This window comes from Xenopus laevis, chromosome 1L (assembly GCF_017654675.1).
Source record: "Xenopus laevis strain J_2021 chromosome 1L, Xenopus_laevis_v10.1, whole genome shotgun sequence".
In the NCBI taxonomy this organism is placed as follows: domain Eukaryota; kingdom Metazoa; phylum Chordata; class Amphibia; order Anura; family Pipidae; genus Xenopus; species Xenopus laevis.
The window spans coordinates 172344332-172365418 of record NC_054371.1 but is presented as its reverse complement, the minus strand read 5'-3'; the positions used below and the strand labels follow the sequence as shown (position 1 = coordinate 172365418).

The following is a 21087-nucleotide window of genomic DNA, read 5'->3' as shown; positions in this document are numbered from 1 at the left end:
TTTATAGTAGGATGGCATAAAGGCAATTCCATGTATAAATACCCCCAGAATTAATAGTAGGTTGGCATAAAGGCAATTCCATGTATAAATATCCCAGAACTCAGAGCAAGATGGTACAGTGGCAATTGGATGTATAAATACCCCCAGAACTCTGAACAACATGGAACAGGAGCAATACCATGTATAAATACCCCCAGAATTAATAGTAGGATGGCATAAAGGCAATTCCATGTATAAATGCCCCCAGAAGCATGTGTTACACCCAACCCTGGTATAAGTTCCCTACAGGGCTTGGCTAAAGAATGGGGCCCTTGCAAAAGGTCTGGGATGGCAGAAATTTCATTAACCCCCCAATCTATAGTATTTTCTTATTATGAATAAATAAGGCAGGAGTGTAACTGTTTATCCTGATTTTGCTGCACCCAGGGGGCTAATGCAGTTACATTCTCATTCACCCACTAGGATACTTTAAAAATACTGGAAATTGGATGGACTGGAACCAAAACAAATCATTTCAGCATGTGACTCATTCAGGACTGTTGCATTGGTTTGAATATATTTATTTTGGCTTATCAGTGATCAAGTAAACCCAGCATTATACACTCATTCATATTCTGTATTGCTGTATTACCTCTTTAGATAGTAAGCTCCTGGGAACAGTATCCAAGTTAGTGATGTTACTGAAGGCACAAGGCATTAAAGGACTGGGGTTAATTGCCTCTCTAGGGCATTATAAGTTGTTTTATTAAAATGTTATTGGTGCCACTCTACATCACAATGAAGCCTACTTCTTGTTTACATGTACCCCGCTTCTGGATGCTCCCATGCTCTGCGTCTTTCCTCTTGCTGCAAGTTCCCAGTCCCAAGACTAGCGCCTGCAGAGGAAGCTCTGATCCTGGGTGAGGATAAAAGCAGAGCCCTCCGGTGCTTCATGCGGTGTACAGCCCGCATGACTCTCCGTGGGAGAGGAAGTGATGGCTCAATTTGGCGCAATAGGCGCAGTTGTTGGCACTGACACCGGTGCACTGTTTGTTACGTCAACGGCATGAAGCTTGCGTGTCAGAAGGCCAGGAAGAGATCGTTCTGCTGCTGCCAAGGAGTACCCGATACTCCTCTCCTGGGTTGCGGGCCCCATCGGGTGTGCAGGGGCACGGCCCCTGGTGCAGTTGCACCCCTGGTAGTTCCATCACTGATTGTTTGACAACTGTGATGAAAAAACTTTTGGAAGGGATATTAAGGGATAAGAGATTAGAATATGTTTCAAATACAGATACAAGTATGCCAGCAAGGTTTTATGTGCAAAAGATAATTTTATTGCCTTCTATGGGAAGGTGAGCAGAAACCTAGACCTTGATGTTACACTGAATGTGATTCACTTACATTTAGTGAAATCATTTGATACAGTATAGCTCAGAAGGTTACCCATTAAACTAAGCCATATTGGCCTTGAACACACTATTTCTATGTAATAAGAGAACTGACTAAAAAACAGATTACAAAATGTATGGTCAATTGTATAAAAAGGTGTGACAAATTAATATTTTCAATTTGGACCAATATGGAACATTTTAAAGGTCAGTCCTTGTTCCATTGCTTTTTAATTTTTTCATAAATGACCTCAAGGATGACATTGGAAGTAATATTTCTGTGTTGGCAGATGATAAATTGTGCAAAGCAATAGGTTCCATTTGGTATGTTTTCCCTTTTGCATGTGTGATTTTAATACATTTGAGGACCAGGTAGCAACATAGTTGCATTTGGGCAAAATCAACATGAAAATGCCATGTATACATTAGATGGAATTGTGCTGGTTTTAGGGGTTATTGTGGATAACACATTATTAAACTCTAGGTAGTGTCAATCAGTGTTTGGTATATCTAATAAGATACATCAGCATAAAATTGGCATCAATTCAGTAAGAACTCATGTTGACTAGTTTAGAGTGTTGCTGTGTGGAAAGGGTGCAGAAACTCGCAACTAAGTTGGTAAAAGGAGTAAACAGTTAGTTTCATTTGCTCTGGAAAAGAGTAGCTTATGAACAGACATGATAACTCTTCAAATGTACTAGAGAACATAACTTTAAAACAAAAAGTTGCTATGGGTTTACTGGATAAACTTTATGGCATACCCAAAACAAATGTATACATTTGTATACAGAGTGTGTTCTGTGCAGCCCTAAGAAATCTGCCACTCTTGCTGTCTTTCTAAAGTAACATGAAAGTCACATACAAATTTTCCATCTTGCCTGAGGACCATATAAGTGAATTTCTCACTTGTATTTTCGTAATTTTAGTCTGGCTTATAAAAAGTTAAGCAGAAGAAAATGTTTTATTATTACAGAAAAAAAGGAAATCGTTTTTAAAAATTTGGATTTGGCTAAAATGGAGTCTATGGGGAATGGTCTTTCCGTAATTCAGAGATTTCTGGTTAACGGGTTTCCGGATCCCATACCCATATAGTAAAAAACATTCTGCATGCGAGTCTGAGCAGCAGAACAGCACAATCATATACAGTTACTAGGATTCTATTTATATGGATAAATTAAAATGAGAATGCAGATATTTTATATGCCTTAATTTAGGAAAGAATCATTTGCGTGATGCACAGAAATCAAAGGCAGAGTTATAGGTCACCTTAAAATTAACTATTACTGTAATGGCCAATCCTATTTTAAGACAAGTGTGCATTTTCAAAGAAAATCTGCAGTTTTTTTGTTGCTAATATAGTTTTCACATTGGTTATTCACTGCTGCAGTTCAGTAAATAAGAGTTAAACAGCTTTTGAAGATAGGAAATTATACATTCACGAACAACAATAATTAGTGGTAATTAGACAGCATCACCAGGATATCATCCCATAACATGCTTAGCCAGTTTTATTCTCTTCTATTGTGTCTCTGAAAGCTAGCCTGTGATTTACAGTTATCTCTGGCCACTGGATTTAAGAATGGTTCTATTGCTGGCATTTTAAAGAATAATTTGCTGGCATTTAGCCCCCACCCCTAATTTAATTTTGAACACAGGATAGGAATCATATTACCAGAAGAGTGGTTCCCTGAGCATGACAATAAATAATTAATTATAAGAGTTTGTGTTGCATATTAAGGGGCCTATTTGTTATGCAGAAAAAACTGTGTAAAATGCTGTGTAAAATAAATGGCGAATTTATAAAGGTGTGTTTTATTTTACTCCATGCAAACACCAGATTTGCTGCCATTATTTTACACTGCTTCAGACCTTTGTAAGTGGAAGTTGTTAAAAAAAAAAGGAACGTTAAAAATGTATGCCATTTTTACATCTTTTTTTTACACGGCAATGCCTGAAGATGTGAGGTGAATTATTCCACCGTTCTCTCAGAAATTTTTCCACTCACACTCCAAAAATGTAGCCACATTAAGCCACAGACAGACTTAGGGGGCCATTTATTAAGGTTTTTTTTATAACAAGAAAACTCAAATTTTTCATGGGAAAAATTTTACTTTTTATAAATTTATTATACCCTAACGCTGCTAAAAATCCAAATCCAAAAATATTCCACCTCAAACCTATCAAGGTCATGTTGAAGTCAATTTCAGATGTCCCTGAAGTTGTTTCTTGACATTGTGATCTGTGCGTAATAATCTGATAGTTGAGGGGTTTTGTCTGATAATCCAGAAAAGACTATTTTTTGCAGCGAAAATTCAATAACGACGGAGATTAATTCTAGTTTTTAACCCACAAAATGTTGATTGTTTTCATAAGTCACTCAGGGGCTTAATAAAATTGCCCTGAAGTTGAGGTGAGAACAGTCTGCTATTTCTGTTCTATTGAATTTTGAAGGGGACAGTGTCATATAAATATATAGGCACTTAAAGGCCTATATCTAGGCTGGCAGTTTTTTTTGGGGGGGGCAGCCCTTGAGTGCCTTTATAATTGAATTAATGTTTTTAAAGAAAAAAATATTTCTATATAAATTTGGAAGGTGTGTGTGAGGATTACTGGGGTCATTGTGCTGAAAACTTGAAGTGACATTGCATTGAACAAAAGGACCAATATGTTTTTTTACCACTGAATCTTTTACATTTTTGTTTTATACTTTACATGTTACAGAGTATTTAATGTAGTACATCCTTTAGTACAGGTGCCCATCATGTAATACAATCCTTTATTAACTTGTTGACAAATTCCCAAGGATGTCACTGAATACTTTAAGGGAACCTTACCCTGGTGTTCTACTGAGCAGCGGGGGCCACCGCCGCTCCTTCTGCATGGACGCCCGCTGCGCTGCTCCTTTTCCTTGCTGTGCCGGTTCCTTTATGGCGCGCGCGCGCCGGCGCACTTCCTGGTTTATGCGCCAGCGTGATAACGTCACACGCAAGGGCGCAAAATTCAAACTGTATAAAAGGGGAATTCAGTGTTCTGCTAACTGCCCGTTGTTAGGTTCTATTTAGAAAGTTCCTGGGTGTTACTTCTTTGTGTATTATATCTGATCTACCGTGTTTTGACCATTTCCTGCCTACTTACTACTCTGACCTCTTCAATCCTGACTCTGCCTGTCTGTGACTACTCTGATCTCTCCAATCCTGACCCTGCCTGTCTGTGACTACACTGATCTCTCCAATCCTGACCCTGCCTGTCTGTGACTACACTGATCTCTCCAATCCTGATCCTTTGCCTGTTCTCCGACTTTTCTACGTTCTCCAATCCGATTCCGGGCTGTCTGACGATTCTCTGCTTGTGCTGGTCCGGCCTGCCTGTTCCTGGTGGTGTTCTTCCTTCTAGTATCCTGGTGAGACGATCGTGCCCCTTTGCTTGTCCAGAACCGTTAGCTTAGCTCCTCTCTCAATTAAGACCTGGCGGCATCCGATTAGCCGAGGGCTCCTCCCGAGGTGAAAGGCGGCGGTTAGAGGCAGAAGTGAGAGCCGAGACCAGGGAGCTTAGCTTGGGTTCTGGATATAGGGTGCCGAACATAACAAATACTAGCCAATCATGTAATTCCCGCATGTGTTGGGCTGTAATTCCATGTAATTGTAATCATGTAATTCCAGCATATGTTGGGATGTAATTCCATTCATAGCTACATGGCTATTTGGGTGGAAAACTACAAAATGCCATCAAGTTCAACCCCTCCAAATAATCCCCAGTGTCTATAACATACTGAAAAACTTTTGCTGCTTTAAATGAAGTTCCTAAAATCTAGGGTGGCCTTTTGTTCTTTGATCTTTTCTATGGGACCCCCCCCACACACTATGGGGGTTATTTACTAAACCCCGAATGCAAAAATCACGAATTTTTCAGAATTTATTATACCCCAAGGCTGGAAAACTCCGAATCTGAAAACCCGGCATCTCAGTTCTTACCGCAAAGCATATTTTCGGGAAAATGTAATAATAAATAAGCGTTAAAAACCCAAGCGGCTTAGATCGGAGTTTGTAGCAGACAATATTGAGATAAGTTCGGACCTTGATAAATTACCCCCTATCTATCTATAATGCCCTCTAATATACTTATAAAAAGTAAACATGTCCCATCGCAAGCGTCTTTTCTCCATAGAAAACAACTCCAATCCTCACACTGTTTCCTTATAGTTTAATTTTTCCATACCTCTTATCAGTTTAGGTTAAAATAAGGATAACATTTAGAGCAGAATGTGAACAACAAAATCTCAATATCCAAAACTAGTACAAACATCACTCTGCTTCAGTGATTATTATAAAATGTTGTCTCATATTAAATGTATGTTGATAAAGAGAGAGGACACAAATAGGGGATTATAGCTGGGGATGTACAGAATATCATACATTATTTATGACTTATTTTGTCTTAATACTTAGCTATATTAGCACTGTCACTACAGAAAAAAACCAAACAGCTTGAATATTGCTGCTCCATTTCTACACTTCTGATTCAGATTCTTTAAGCAGAACATGAGTTGAATGCTAATGGCATTGTCTGTAGAAAAAGTACAGCAATATTTATGCTTGTGTGTACTTTAGCCTAATAATGACTGATTTACTAAAATATGCAAGTTCATTTCTGTGAAAGAGCTGTTGTGGAAGCAATATATGGAGATTGTTAATAAATCTAGTACTACAGAGATACGTGAAAGGGTTGTCATTAAGGGGGGGGGCATATACACTATGCACACCAGACTTCTTGTCACTATGTCTTTTGGAGGGCTCGATAAGAGTCCTCGAAGAGATACAAGTCATCATAGGTTTTTATTGGAAATATTATAAGTGCATACTTATGGGTGGATTCCATTCTACTTGATTTCAAAAGCAAGTTGTAGACAGCACAGAGCATTTATCAACACTGTACATATTTACCAAACTAAAATAAATGTTTTTCCAGACCTGCTAGATGTACCATAAGTTTTAGCTCCATCTGTGATTTCTTTTTAACATGAATTTATTTCCCTTAAAAAAATAAACTAGAATTGACACTCTTGCCATATAAAAACATGTACATTTCTGTGCACTTCTAAGCTACTGCATGCCCTTAAATTAAATACATTGTAAATATCAGATCAATACAATTTATAAATATTTTATATTTTCCCTTTAATAATTATGATAGTAACTCTTTTACAAGATTAGTTCCCAGAAGAGGTCACCAAGGATCTTTTAATGTCATTCTTAGAAGCCATTTTGCTTAGTTAGCTTGCCTTTTTATGTTCACTCTACATTTCATATTCAATGCAACCTGTCTTTTCAAGGTGTGGAAGTTAATCGCACACATTACACTGTACCATTAAAATTGCAATTCCTTTCTTCAGCTCATTGCCAACAAAATCCAATGCACTTGAGCTGATGCTTAGAGAATTTAAACCTTTTGAACTGTCCTATTGATCTGAAACAGTGGTGAAAACGCCAATTTTCCCATGCCAGATACTCTTGGAATGTTAACTAAATGGCAGGCTAACCTTATTATAAATGAATGTTGGCCCTCAAGGGGGGATGGACTTGAAATCATAAATGTATTAGTAATTCATTATTAGCAAAATATTACTTACCATAGCAATAGGGATCACGTCTACAATATCTCTTTCATTAACATATATTTTAGATACTCCCAGTTCTGATAAGCTTTGTCCAAAGTATTCACTTTGCCAGGTTATTATCTGGATTCCTGATGGGTCACTAACACTGCCAATCCTGAAATCAATTTGGAAAATCTCATAGAAGGTTTCATCTATGCTGCAAATGAAAACAAAAACATGTTAGTATAGCAATAATTTTGGAGGGTTTCAAATAGAACATTATTTTTTCCCCATATTCAGTAACGTGTGCCTTTTTGTTAAGTTGTTGCAAGACTACAGAGTGACTCTCTTCATAAACTGGCATTGAATTTGGCAAAACTCTAAATACATGCCATCTTTTTATCGACCTGCAGTGTTTTTACATGACTCACAGAAGCATACTGTGCTGCAAAATAGGCATCAGGATTGAGTAAAGATATACAATAAATATTTTATATACATCATTGTTCTTGTTTTCTGCAAATTCCTGAATCCTTTGAAAGTTACTTAGTATGGCAGAAGGCATTACAGACTTTGTAAACATACTGTAGCAAAGCTGGCAGAGTAAACAGCAGAGCCGATATCTTCTGTCATTCATATGTGAGGTTTTTAGCCAACCAAGAATAGCAAGATAAAAACAAATCCAGAAAAGAGAACACACACAAGTACACAAAAGAGATTTTTATATTTTAGTAGGGCATGCATGGGAAGGCTTTGAATCCTATTAAAAAAAAGAGTGGTAGGAGTTGTAGAATGAAAAACAAAAATATAAATTGATTAATCAAATCAACTGGACCCATTTTTTCTGTGTGTAAAGTCTACTGAATAGACCACTAATCTTTAGTAAGAAATTATTTTTCAAACTCCTGTAGTAAAAAAAAATCCGTTATCTGGAAACCCGTTATCCAGAAAGCTCTGAATTACGGAAAGGCTGTCTCCCATAGACTCCATTTTATCCAAATAATCCAAATTTTAAAAAGTGATTTCCTTTTTCTCTGTTATAATTAAACAGTACCTTTTACTTGATCAAAACTAAGATATAATCAATCCTTATTGAAAGGTAAACCAGCCTATTTGGGTTTATTTAATTTTTACATGATTTTCTAGTAATCCAATTGGTTCTAGTGGCCCTCCTTGTTATGCCATCATATACAATGAAGTCCCTAACAGGTTCCCTTGATCTGTCAGGATGCCACCAATCCACTCCTCCTCTCATGACTCCCCCCCCCCCTCTGTGTGTAATGAACAATATTTTCAAATACAGTATTCGTTTTAATGAACTTTGGTCTTGGTTTGAGGGACTTTGGTTGTTTTTTTCAACAAAACTATGTAACTATTGGTGTCATTTGGAGGGGTTGAACTTGATAGACTTTGGTCTATTTGGTCTTTTTTTTCAACCCAACTTAACTATGTGATTATATCATGGATGACTCCAATGTTTTCTGCTCATTCTAATGCTAATCTAATTTATATCACTAGCTCCAGTTGAAATAAAATGTCTGTTCTCTTTTTGAATATATTCATGGGAGGAACACCTATGATAACTTTATCCTACTCAGCTTGGTCCAATGAATTTGAGCCATGTGTCCCCTGTGTCCCCTGTTGCAAGTAAAAAGAGTGAGGTCCCAGGAGAAGTGTTTGACTGTCCAGCCCTGCAGTAAAATATGGACACCAGCAAATTGGCACAATTGGGTACAGATTTATCCAAATTAAATCTTGGTGGTTTCCTTTATCTGTAATAATTTTGTGATTGAGTCTTTTGAGTATTTCAAGGACTCCGAAAAATGTTAAAATAATTAAATATTAGCAGATCAGAATAAATTTTTCTAAAGGGCCCATGCCAACCTAAAGATAATCTGTGCATGACTTGGTAAAGTAGCTAGGATCAATAGATTTTCTAGAATTGTGTTCTGTGGTGCATTCACACCTGATACTATACGAGCAATCATTGTCACTCACATATTTCATACTCCTATATGTCTCATTTAAACAAATTCACTAAAGGGCGAATTTTCAGCTGCGAAGGCTTCGCCACACTTCACCAGCCGTTAATTCATACCACAATGCTAGTGTAAATTCATCAGCGTGAGCATTTCATAGCGAACTTTTACTAACGCTCGTTTCTAAGAAACGTTGTTAGTACAATTATACTTAGGTCAATTTTAATAGGGCGGGTACTTATATATGTCTTTATTAGAGATGTTGGTGCAAATGCTTGAAGTGACCACTTCAAAAAAAAAAGATTGTGCAACGAAGCAAAATAAAGGCAAAAGGGATTCTCTATTGTCCTAGACATGAGCATGCCCCTTAAATGGTTAAAAAAATATTATAACAAAAATATTTAACAGTAACAACTTTTAAATACAATCCCACTATAAAATATGAAAAAACACCAGTTTTTTTAAAATAATTTTTATAACTTTTCGGCATACAGAATATGATGTCACTGACATAAGATTGAGGAGGATGTAGTGGCATCTGATTAGTTTGCCAGGTCTAAGCTGGTGAAGGAAATTCTGGTGAAAGGGGTAACGTTATGGACTTCATTTTAGTGAATTTGCGGAGTAACGATCGTTTGACTAAATGAAAACTCACCTGGCGAATGGTGAGAAACTTACTTAGTGATGTACTCTTTCGCTAGCGAATTGTTAGTAAATTGCCGACCTCCCTCCAGGTTGGATTGCTGCCAATTTTTTTCTAGCGACGGCCCTATTGTTTCATTTTTTGTCTGATGTTTTTTCATGACCCATAATTACAGTATATATATAAATAAATATATATATATATATATATATATATATATATACATATATATATATGACTCAACATATGAGCCAACATTCATTTAGGACCAACTATATTTGTAAGACCTTAAAAACAAAGGAAAATTACCTGCAGTGTTTTACAAATGAGAAAGAACAAGAAAAAAGTCCTGGTGTTTGTCTTTGAAATTTGATCATAGCAATAGTGCAGAACTGCAAGGAAGTAAAATTATCTACCTTTGTGCAGTAAGCTGAAGATTATATGGTACAGTCACACAATCATTATCAAGCTAATGCCAAAAGTGATTCATTATTATTAGCTAAAACATGGGAAACCTTTTATAAAGAGTAGACTTTTCAGAGTACAAAGCTTTTAAGCCATGATAAGTTCTTATATAGATAACCATTGCAGTGGAGATAACAGAAAAAAAGGAAAACCAAGAGTCTTTGCTTTGGCAGGGCAAAGAGTTTTTTAAGATAATGTCTTAAACTTAAATGTTGATATTTTTGGATTGGCTAGTGGTTGGTTCTAGCTCTGGCCACTTTACATTTTGTTTAACACAGGATGTTGAGCAAATAATCAATAACATGCAAACCACCTGAAAAGCAATAATTACCTGCCTTTTTGTACCATCGACCTGCAAAGTAGTAATCATCCTTGTTTCAAAATCCTCAAATTATATTTGATGCATTTATGTTGACCACTTTACATAGATACAAAGATTACATGACCATACTCATAGTCCACACAAGTAATAGCATAATAACTGATCATATTGTATTTCATATTTTCTTAAACTGTAAATGGGATGCAATTGTTTTTTTATTGAAAAATACAATAGTGACTTTCTTTTCTCTGTATGTGCTATAAGCCGTACATTTGTAAAGAAGCTTTATTTAACTGTACATGTAGGCATTAGTGATGGGCGAATAAATTTGCTAAGCCGATTTGCGCCGAATTTCCACGTTTCACCGCCAGCAAATAAATTTGCAAAATTTGCGAATTTTCACTGCACCAATAGTCAGAATAGTCGTGCACATAAAAATTGCCGCACGTCAAAATTATTTGGACACCCATTGACTTCAATGCATTTGGACAAAATAGCCATCAAAATGTATGCGTGTCAAAATTATTTTAACCGCCCATTGACTTCAATGCATTTTGAGAATTTTTAGCCGTTTGGGAATTTCACTGTAAATTTTTCATTGAAGCAAAACAGGACAAATTGAGTTCCAATATGCTTGAGATTATTGCTGTTTTAAGAGCTGGCAATACTTGTAGAGACCCATAGGGTTAAGTTCATCTATGGTCTGAAAATCCCACATGGTTTTAAATCCTCTTCTGTGGCCAGCTATGGGGACCTAAATTGGATATGGGATGGGGAGTGAGTACTTCTCCCCAGTGAGGTGTTGCCTGGCAGATTCCAGATTTGTCCAGAAGGTGTCACTGTTGAGTCATTTCTTTAAAAAGCTGAGCTGCAATGTGCTCAGGGCTCAGTTTTTCCCTATTCACTTCAGGATAGATTGATTTGTTTCGGTAGAGGCTCTTGCAGTTAAGGCCCCAGGCTAAGGAGAAAAACCACATGGGTGGTGAGGCCCTTCATGGGCTTGGGGATACCAGATAATCATTTGGGAGCTCTACTGGCATAAGATGTCTGAAACTCCAAGGCAGCCGAGAAAGTAAAGGAGCTGCCAGTGATGGATTCCTGTGAAAGAGGCTTGGGATGTGCTCAAACTCTGGATGAGTGTTGGAGCCGGGCCTGAAGTTTGCATACTTCTGTGAGACACTGTGGATGCCTGTACCAGCTCTGTGTGAGCCCTTGGTGAGTCTCTGCCTGAAGAAAAGTTATTGGAATGGCTCCAGCGTGTGTCCCCTGTGTGAGGACAGGTTTTGCTCGATAGTCTGCTGTGTGGGAGCTACTGCCTCTATCCAAAGGAGAGGTATTTAGGACAGGTAGCGCTATGTGTGGTAAAGAGCTCTAAGGACTGGGACTGTGTTTGTCCAGCAAGAGTAGAAGCGTGGGACTGTGTCCTGGGTAAAGACTGACCAGAGTTGAAAGACCACATGGATACTCCAGGCAGTGTTGATATTGTTATTGTGTAATTACATTTTGCCTTTTTTCCTTCAGTTATATAAAGTTTGTATTTGTTACTGCGCTTGTGTGTTAATTATTTGTTCCAAGTAGGGCCACCCGTAGGTGCATCCCAGTCAGGCCCTGCATTGGTAAGAAACTATATGTCACAGTCAGCACCCTAAATCCAGAAGCAATGCTAAACACCCTGTTCCCGGCTCTTTTCTGTCTTTAACAGCCGCCTTTCACCTCTGGAGGAGCCCTCAGCTAATCGGATGCCGCCAGGTCTTATTAAGAAAGATGCCAAGCAAAGGGTTCTGAACGAGCAAAGGGGAACGACAGAAAGCAAAGTCTTTTAGGGCAGAAGGTCACAGTACAAGGCGTAGACAGGAAACATAGTCAAATCAGGCTGGGTCGGTGCAGGCAGTTTTTAATCGGAGTCAGACAGGCAAAAGTGAAAGCTGGGGTATCAATCATGAAGAGTCAAGACAGGCACGGATTGGATTACAGAGAGTAGAATAGTCGGTTTACCAGGCAAGGGGTCAGAATCACAGAAGACAGCAGAATCAAGACAAGCAGGGGTCAAAACAAGAATCAGATCACAAACAGGATACAGAATAGCTCCCAGGAACTCACTAGGTAAACCTATAATGGGCAAAGAACAAACGTATGTGTAGGGGGAAAAAAAAAAAAAATAAATATATATATATATATATATATATATATATATATATATATATATATATATATATATATATATATATATATATATGGGATTTGTTATCCGGAAACCTTTATTCAGAAAGTTCCAAATTATGGAAAGACCATATCCCATAGACTCCATTTTATTCAAATAATCCAAATTTTTAAAAATGATTTCCTTTTTGTCTTTAATAATAAAACAGTACATTGTACTAGATCCAAACTAAGATATAATTAATCCTTACTCCAAGGAAACCAGCCTATTGGGTTTATTTGATGTTTGCATTATTTTCTAGCAGACTTAAAGGAGAACAAAAAACATGAATATGGGTAAAATGCCATATTATATATAATGAACGTATTGCACCAGCCTAAAGTTCCAGCTTGTCTATAGCAGCAATGATCCAGGACTTTAAACTTGTCACAGTGGGTCACCATTTTGAAAAGTATCTGTCACATGCTCAATGGCCTCTGTGCAGCTGTTGAGAAGCTAAACTTAGGGGTAATTATCAAGCAGAAAATGAGGTTGGCCTGTGATATAAGATGATGTTACAAGGCATACAGGGTGATAAGATGATGTTACAAGGTGATAGGATGACCGATCATTGTTCTACTATTTGATGTGCTTTATCTGCAAGAAAAGGTGAATCACTGGTGGCAAAGCATTTTGTGGAAAAACATTCTTTGGCCAGACTGTGGTATATGGTCATAGATTTTGTCCCTGACCCCTGGAGAGGAGTTGATAGAGATAAATTATTATTACAAACAGAATTGAAATGGATCCATTGTTTGGACACACTAAGGGACTCAATGAACTGATTTTGTATGCTCCTTTTTTCTAAGCAGGTGTTAATAGGAGCTTTATGTTACTGAGTGGGACACCCTTTAGATTCAAGTTTAAACTTGGGACGATAATATGAATCGAATAGCTGCCGCCTACACTGTAATAAACCAATTTTTATTTTAAGGGTTATAACATAGCCAGTCTTCTTCAACATCCAGAAGGTTTATTTAAACCAAGTTGAAGTTCCTACGTGTAGTAATAAATGCAGACCTATGTATATATGAATACACATTTCTTGTATCTCTCACTATCAAGATGGGCTTGATACTAATTTTTAATTTGTGAGAGTTCACTGATCATCCAGGAGAAAAAAACATTTTGGGACGTATGAAATCAGAAGAAAATGGTAAGTGTTTACTGAATAGAGTGACTTTGATTTGAGGAATCGTCAGCTGGAGGAGCAGTTAATTAGGCTGATTGAAGTAGTAGAGGAGAGGGAGTTTCTATGTGCAATGACACATGGAAACAAAACAATGCAAGAGAGTGGAAACTTTATAACACATAGGAGTCGCAGAGAGAGCCCTGGTAGCTGCCTGATGGTAGGATTCAGCATATTTTACTGTAAGTTTACTTGATAAAATGTTGTGAAAGATTTAGTGGTTATTAGGATATTTAGGTGCTGTTTGAAAAGCGAGTGATACAAATGTGTCTTTGGAAATGCTATGCATGTTACACTTAATAAGGATGACATTTGTTACAACTGCTACATAGTCACTATGGAAATGATTTGTATATGCATAGTTTTGTATCTTGCATACAGTTTATTTTATATCAAAACAAGAGATTGCTATTGTAATAATTATATGTTATTTATTATTACTAGTTTTTTTATTTGTTTGGTGTTGTTGGTTTTGTCTAAAGTGATAATTAGTGATGGGCGAATTTCTCCCGTTTTCGCTTCGATGAAAAATTCTCGGAAATTTTGATGCCTGCGTAAATTTTGACACTCGCGTCAATTTTGACACCGGTGTTAAAGTCAATGGTCATCTGAATAGTGTTGATGCACACGTCCAAATTTTTGACACAAGCAAATTTTTGCAAGAGTTTCGTGAATTTATTAGCAGAGCGAATTCACGCCTGGCAAATTTATTCGCCCATCACTAGTGATATTTAAATTGTGAACAGATGTGGGGGACGGGGTTTGTTTTTTGAGACATTGTATTGTATATATACTTTGTATATGAATGTATGTTAGTCGCTGTTTAATGTATAGACTAACTTGATTTTAGAAACCATTGTTCACATGGCTTGTGAAAGAGCCTAAACTGGCTCGAAACGTCGTTACAAAATGTGTACACGTATGGTGATGTATATGCTTTTTCACTATAATATAACCTTTTTTGCATACAATCGTGAGTGCTGTCCATTCTTGTATACTAAATAACAAGGGAAGACTGGAAAACCTCACTGGGACCTGCACCACACATATAAAGAAAATATAGCGTGAGTGCTGTTACTGACGAAGACAGAAAAAAAAGAAAAAGGATATATATATATATATATATATATATTGTATGAAACATAGTCCATGCTCCCAACTCGAAACATTGCATAAATAGTACATCAGATACTATATCACACTGTCATTTTATTTCCATTTGCTATGAATGTAATAATATCTATGGGCTTGTTTCCTATTGCACTTAGCAAACAGCGACTGAGAGCAAAGTAATGATAATAAAAGCTTAATGCTAGATGCTGTTTTGTAAGAATTTAGCAAACGGAAAGAAATCAGTTTGTCTGATCTCATGAGACTACACTGTAGTCATATGAGACTTACTGCTACTGTACTTAAACAGTGTTAAATACAGAAATTATTATAATTTGGGGAAATTATGCCATGTGACACTTTACCTCAACCTTCTGTTTATAAAATATAAAGTTAAACATTGTAGAGTGTGCATTTAACACTGGATTCCTCTAGACTACCATTTACTTTACACTTTTGTCTGTGGGATAGAACAGTAATGGCAATATTGTGCTTCAAGGACTGTAATAGAGATGAACAGGAAAATATATGCATGATTTAATAACCCTGTTACTTATCACAGATATTTAAATTCTAACCGCCAGCTTCCTAATAAGATGCATTGCCAATATATATGAAGGAACCTCATTAAAAGTAATTAAAGGTAGGCTATTTACTAGTTCCAATCCACTAGTGACTAAACATCTGGCTTTCAAATGAATAATGTGTAAATAGCACTCACCTGACATTATACAGCCCACTCACTATGACACCCAAATGATCTATGGGAAATCTATCATTCCGAGCATACAATCATCTGTCCTCGTTATATTAATGCGGTAAGTAAATAAATCCAGCTATGGCATACTCAGCAGCCATCTATCTATCAGATGCTTGATGGAGAACTATTAGTGCAGTTGCTTATTGCGGTTCTCACACTAGCTATTAAAGCATTTGAATGTAATCTGAATGTAATTGCATTAAATGCTCTCAGCTTTATTCGTTACAGGACCTTCTATGCTGTACATGTTTGAACGGGTTGTTTTCAAAGCTGTTAATAATTTTATGTTTGGCAGTCAACCCTACACTATATAATTTCTTTCATCAATTTCTCAAGCTGTGAAGATCAGATAGTAAATAACTGGAGGCAGGTATAAAATGGAACTAGGATTTGCATTTTATAAGCCTTAGATTAGGATGGCAGTTACTAGAATAACTACAAAATCAAAGTTTTCCTGAAAGTTTCAATCACATTTATCTTCAAACTGAACTAAGTAACTAAGTAAAACATATATACCAATGTAGTTATGGACTGTTTTGAGCTGCTAGGACTCTATCTTCATATTGGTATATTTTATTAATGACCAAGGGTAGTAATAACATCTCAGCCAGGTGCCTTTCTAAAATATTTTGATAGCTATTGAGTGACTGTTCAATTAAATATGATTCTATTCAACCTATGATGGTGATATGACATCATGGGTCAAATTTACTAAAGGGCAAGTTTTCTCTTTGTTTAAGAAAATAAAAGTTTGCCTCAATAGGTCAGGCTTATTTTCACATCATCACACATTCACGTAAGATTGTAAGGACGCTGTTGCGAGCATAATGTGCTAAAATTTTGCTGGTGTAAATCCTACATTGTCACTCCAAATACTGTGCTAAAATCCACTAGTATTCAATCGGTTTGAAATGTATTCTGGTTTGTATTATAAAAGAGTGAAGGGCATACTATCTCAGGTCTGTATAATCAGGTGAGAGGTCTAAGCAGGTGACAAGCAATAAAAGTCTGTGAAAACAAGCCAGGGGTCCAAAACCAGGAGATCATATATGAAGGATAGGTAGCAGGAACTTGGGAATTCAGGAACACGTATTAACAGAACTCAGGAGCAAGGATTAACAGAACTCATGAACAAGGTTTAACGGGTACTCGAAACAAGGGGACTAGAACAGTGAAAATTGCTCAAAGATTCATCAATGGGAAGCAGCTTAAAAAATGCCTCAATTAAGCAATTACTTGCAGCTGGTGTAAACCAGCAGATCTTAATAACAGTGTCAGTAAAGTGAACCATCTCCAGTGACTCAGGAAGATAATGCAGCAATTTGTGGCCACACAGATCAGGGTTGGAACCTTGACAGTCTATTGCCTTCTGCGTAGACTTTAAGGTTCTATTTGACTCAATATATCCCCTTTCAACAGCTTCAGAGAAATAGCACTGAACTGATGACAGGTAAAGGTCCCATTATCCTATGCCATTTCCTGGCATGGTTAAAGTTACAGACAGATCTAATATCTGAAATATCAGATTATGCGATTGAATCTGTGAAACATATTATATGTTATGGAATATTGTTCAGAAATTTGTTATCCCGAGAGCTCTCTCATTTCTCATACAGTCTTATATTTATGGATTTGCTTTTTCTCTGTAATAATTACACAGTACCTTGTGCTTGATGGTAGTCAAGCTAGCATACATCTACACTGATGGCAAAATAAGCCCCCCTTTATTTTAGTATTTAAAGGGGATCAGTCACCCAGACATAAAAAGCAATGATAAAATATGATATAAAGGGCCTTGTCAAAGTGATCATGAAACACAAATGATTTTTTAATTAAAACATCCCACTAGAGGAGAGCCATCTTTTAGTCCTTTTCTCTGAACATGATAAAATAGGAAGTGTTTTTGGAGAATAAATCAGGGTTTTAACTTATCAAAGTTCACAGGGGTTCCAGTGCTCAAGCCCCAGATCTTCAATTTAGGAGAGATGATAAACACTTTCCTTTTTTCTCTTTTGAGCTGGTACAAACCGGACATCACATGGAGACTGATGCAGTTAAATGGGTCATTTAGTTAAAGAAAACACATCTCACTTAGCCATAGCCCACAAGGCATGAAAATATAAGGCGACATATTAATATGTTTTTTTTGTTTCATTTTTTTTTCCTTGAAAAAGGTCCCAATCGGGACCGAAACGTCGGGCACAGACACGATGTAACAATAAAGAAATTGGCTTTTTTAACAGGGAGTGCTGGTCTCAGAATAATTGGCTATACATAATTACCGTGCACCCCTCCCTTTGCTGAAACCATTTGCCTTGGAGCGCGGATACTCATTTGGAAGTATATATATATAAATATATATATATATATATATATATATATATATAGTGATATAGAGACTGGAAAATAGACAAATTTACTGTAGACTAGTGATTGCGATTATGCGCCTATCACTTTTGTAGATGCGTGTTTTTTTTGGACGCCAAATTCGCCCATCACTGCTGTAGACGTGTGCTTGAGGAAGACTGAGTTAAGGAGAGAAATAGTCCATATACAGTATAAGCCTTTATACAGCTGAAACCGAACATAGCACAAATTTCAAATTGATACCAGTGCGTATGACTTTGTTTATTGCCATAACGTGTCAAAAATATATAATGTATTCTTTTAGTAGTATTTGTTAGAAAATAATAATAAAAAAAAAAATGAACTGTTCATGGAAAAAAATACATCCAGGCCATGTGTTTGTAAAACATGTAAATTTGCAGTGGAAACAAGGGCAGAAAAGATTATATATACAGGGAATGTTGCATTTTGAGCTTAATAAAATATTGTTTTCAACAATTGTACACTAAATTGAGATAGAAACAACACTGAGTCCCTAGGTTAAATGTTCTTGCAAAGTTAGTAATTATAGAAAATTAGCAGAGATTAGAGAGAGAGATTAAATTATTACAAATACGTATCAGAACAAGAGGGAATTGTTTAAGGAACCTCAGCGGCATGTTGAATGGGATTACAAGAGCTTTTATACATTCTCTGAAGCAATCACTTCATATTGAGAACAAGAACTTTATAACGTTCCAGGTACAGGTATGTGTCATATTTTTAGATGCTTCTTTCCCTCATTGAATTCAGGAACACTCAGAATCATGTGTTTTTGGACACCGATTCTAAGCCTATACACAGTAATTTGTGTGCAAGACAATTGTAAATTCATTTAAAGAAATTATCGATTTTCTATTAAGTTAACTTCAGTATACCATTAAATGTAAATTAAAAAAAATACACGGGGTGTACTACACCACCCACACAGGTTCGACTGTATTGGGTCAATTAGAATCAGCTGCAACCCTAGAAAAAGGTTAAATTAAGAACCCCAGAAGAAGATCAGACTAGGACAATGGCACACCAGGAAAAAACCTGGTGACCCAGACCTCACAGAAGACCGTGTGCACTTGCCATGTTCCCCCTGACCTGCCCTGATCATGGCCCTCTAAGGACATGTATAAAGTATGTGTGGGGGGTAGAGTTGTGGCATCAGGTACTGCCTGGGGAACCCCTGAGGGTTTGTGGGGCCCCTGAGGTGGCAGCCCAGTGGGTCCTTGACTCCCAGTCCGACCCTGCCCCAGTATGAGTTTCAGAGGGTGCACTAATACATCTAATAATGTTCTTATATATTGCCATGTTGTCTATTCTGCCATGTATTTCAAAGTGAGAGCAAAAACAGAAAAAAATAGCAGAAAGCAGGAATAACCCTTTAGAAATTTAATCTGTGGACTGTGGAGACAATTATACATCTGCTTTCCGTGCGTGATCTTCAAGAAATTACTACAGAGCAGAACCTATGATCTGTATCTTATCTGGGTTAATTTAAGCTGTTACTGTAAAGAGGAAGCATTGAGTAACAAATGAGAAGGCCCAAAAAACAGATGCATATAATTTCAGCATGAGATACTGCAATCTAATTTATGGGCTTCAAGATTACAAACTAGTCAAATAATTTTTAGGTCTCAGAACATTTTAATACTACCTAAACTGCCTAAAACTGGAAAATAGTAATTCAGTGAATTGTATGCATGTTGTTCCTGCATGTTCTGTTGATAAAAGACAACAACATAAAAGGAAAATAGATAACAATAATAAAAGAGGAAAGGTCACTCATATAGAAATAAATGTTATTTACGATAGAAAAAGCAATCATTTGACTAGCCAAAACAAGTGATAAAGAGTCGTTAGATATTATATAGAGATAAAAATAATGTCTGATTATAAACATGAACTAAAAGAAGGGATTAAAGACTACTTTATTGGATTGGGGAAATATACAAGCACAGATGAGCGAAATAATTCTGCAAGTATTTGACCCATTCCTGATGTACATTAAGACCAAGGAAAAGAACAAGAATTGCTGCCATGTCAAACAGACTAGTGTTCTGGAAAAGGGATCTGTCCATAATTTGGATCAATATGCTTTATGTCTACTAAAAAATGAAACCTTACATAAACCCAATAGGATTGTTTTGCCTTCAATAAGGATTCATTATTTATTATGTGGGATCATGTACAAGGTACTGTTTTGATATTAGAGAAAAAAAAGGAATAGTTTTTGAAAACGATTTGATTAAAATGGAGTCTGTTGGATATGGTCTTCCTGCTATCTGGAAAATGGGCTTCTGGATAACAGATCCCATACATGTGCCATTGAATTTGATGGTTGGAATATTTGCAAATCACCAACTCACACTGATAAAAATGTACAGCAGTGAAACTGAATTTCTGAAATGTACAGGTTTATACTGGGGCTGTGTCACATGCATGCTCATAATATGTGATCTGGGGCATCACATGCATGTGCACCAACATAGCCATCCACATCAGGCAGTCCCACTTGGTGTAAGATGCATAGCACTCAAGGGGCATTTGATGCAAGAATAGCATTGTTTCCCCAAATGGAGAGTGGGATATATTAGACCTCACCTCTGATAGATGCTCTTTGAGAATTGAAGCCGGTTCAGTAAGAAGTACTGAGCGCTTATCTTTAATGTATTCGTGTAGTGAAAGTGAGAGGGAAGTAACTGTTGCAAAGACAATATAATATAGACCAGAACACAGAATCCTAGTCAATGTATTCATCATCGATACAACTAGAGCAGGGGTCCCCAACCTTTTTTACTCGTGAGCCAGATTTAAATGTAAAAAGAGTTGGAGAGCAACACAAGCATGAGAAAGTCCATGGGGATGTCAAATAAGGGCTGTGATTGGCTGTTTGGTAGCCCCTATGTGAACTGGTAGCCTACAGGAGGCTCTGTTTTCTCTGTACACCTGGTTTTTATTCAACCAAAACTTGGCTCCAAGCCTGGAATTCAAAAATAAGCTCCTGCTTTGAGGCCACTGGGAGCAACATCCAAGGGGTTGGAGAGCAACATGTTGCTCGCGAGCTACTGGTTGGGGACCAC

General features: G+C 36.9%; 1 protein-coding gene across 1 annotated transcript in view; it reads right to left on the bottom strand.

Moving 5' to 3' along the window:
• tmem132d.L (transmembrane protein 132D L homeolog) overlaps positions 1 to 21087 on the bottom strand; it is a 431717-nt gene that overhangs the window by 113159 nt on the left and 297471 nt on the right. The window contains exon 4 of the mRNA XM_041567229.1: positions 6994 to 7177. Within this exon, the coding sequence (XP_041423163.1) occupies positions 6994 to 7177 (184 nt within the window). The remainder of the gene's footprint in view (positions 1 to 6993; positions 7178 to 21087) is intronic.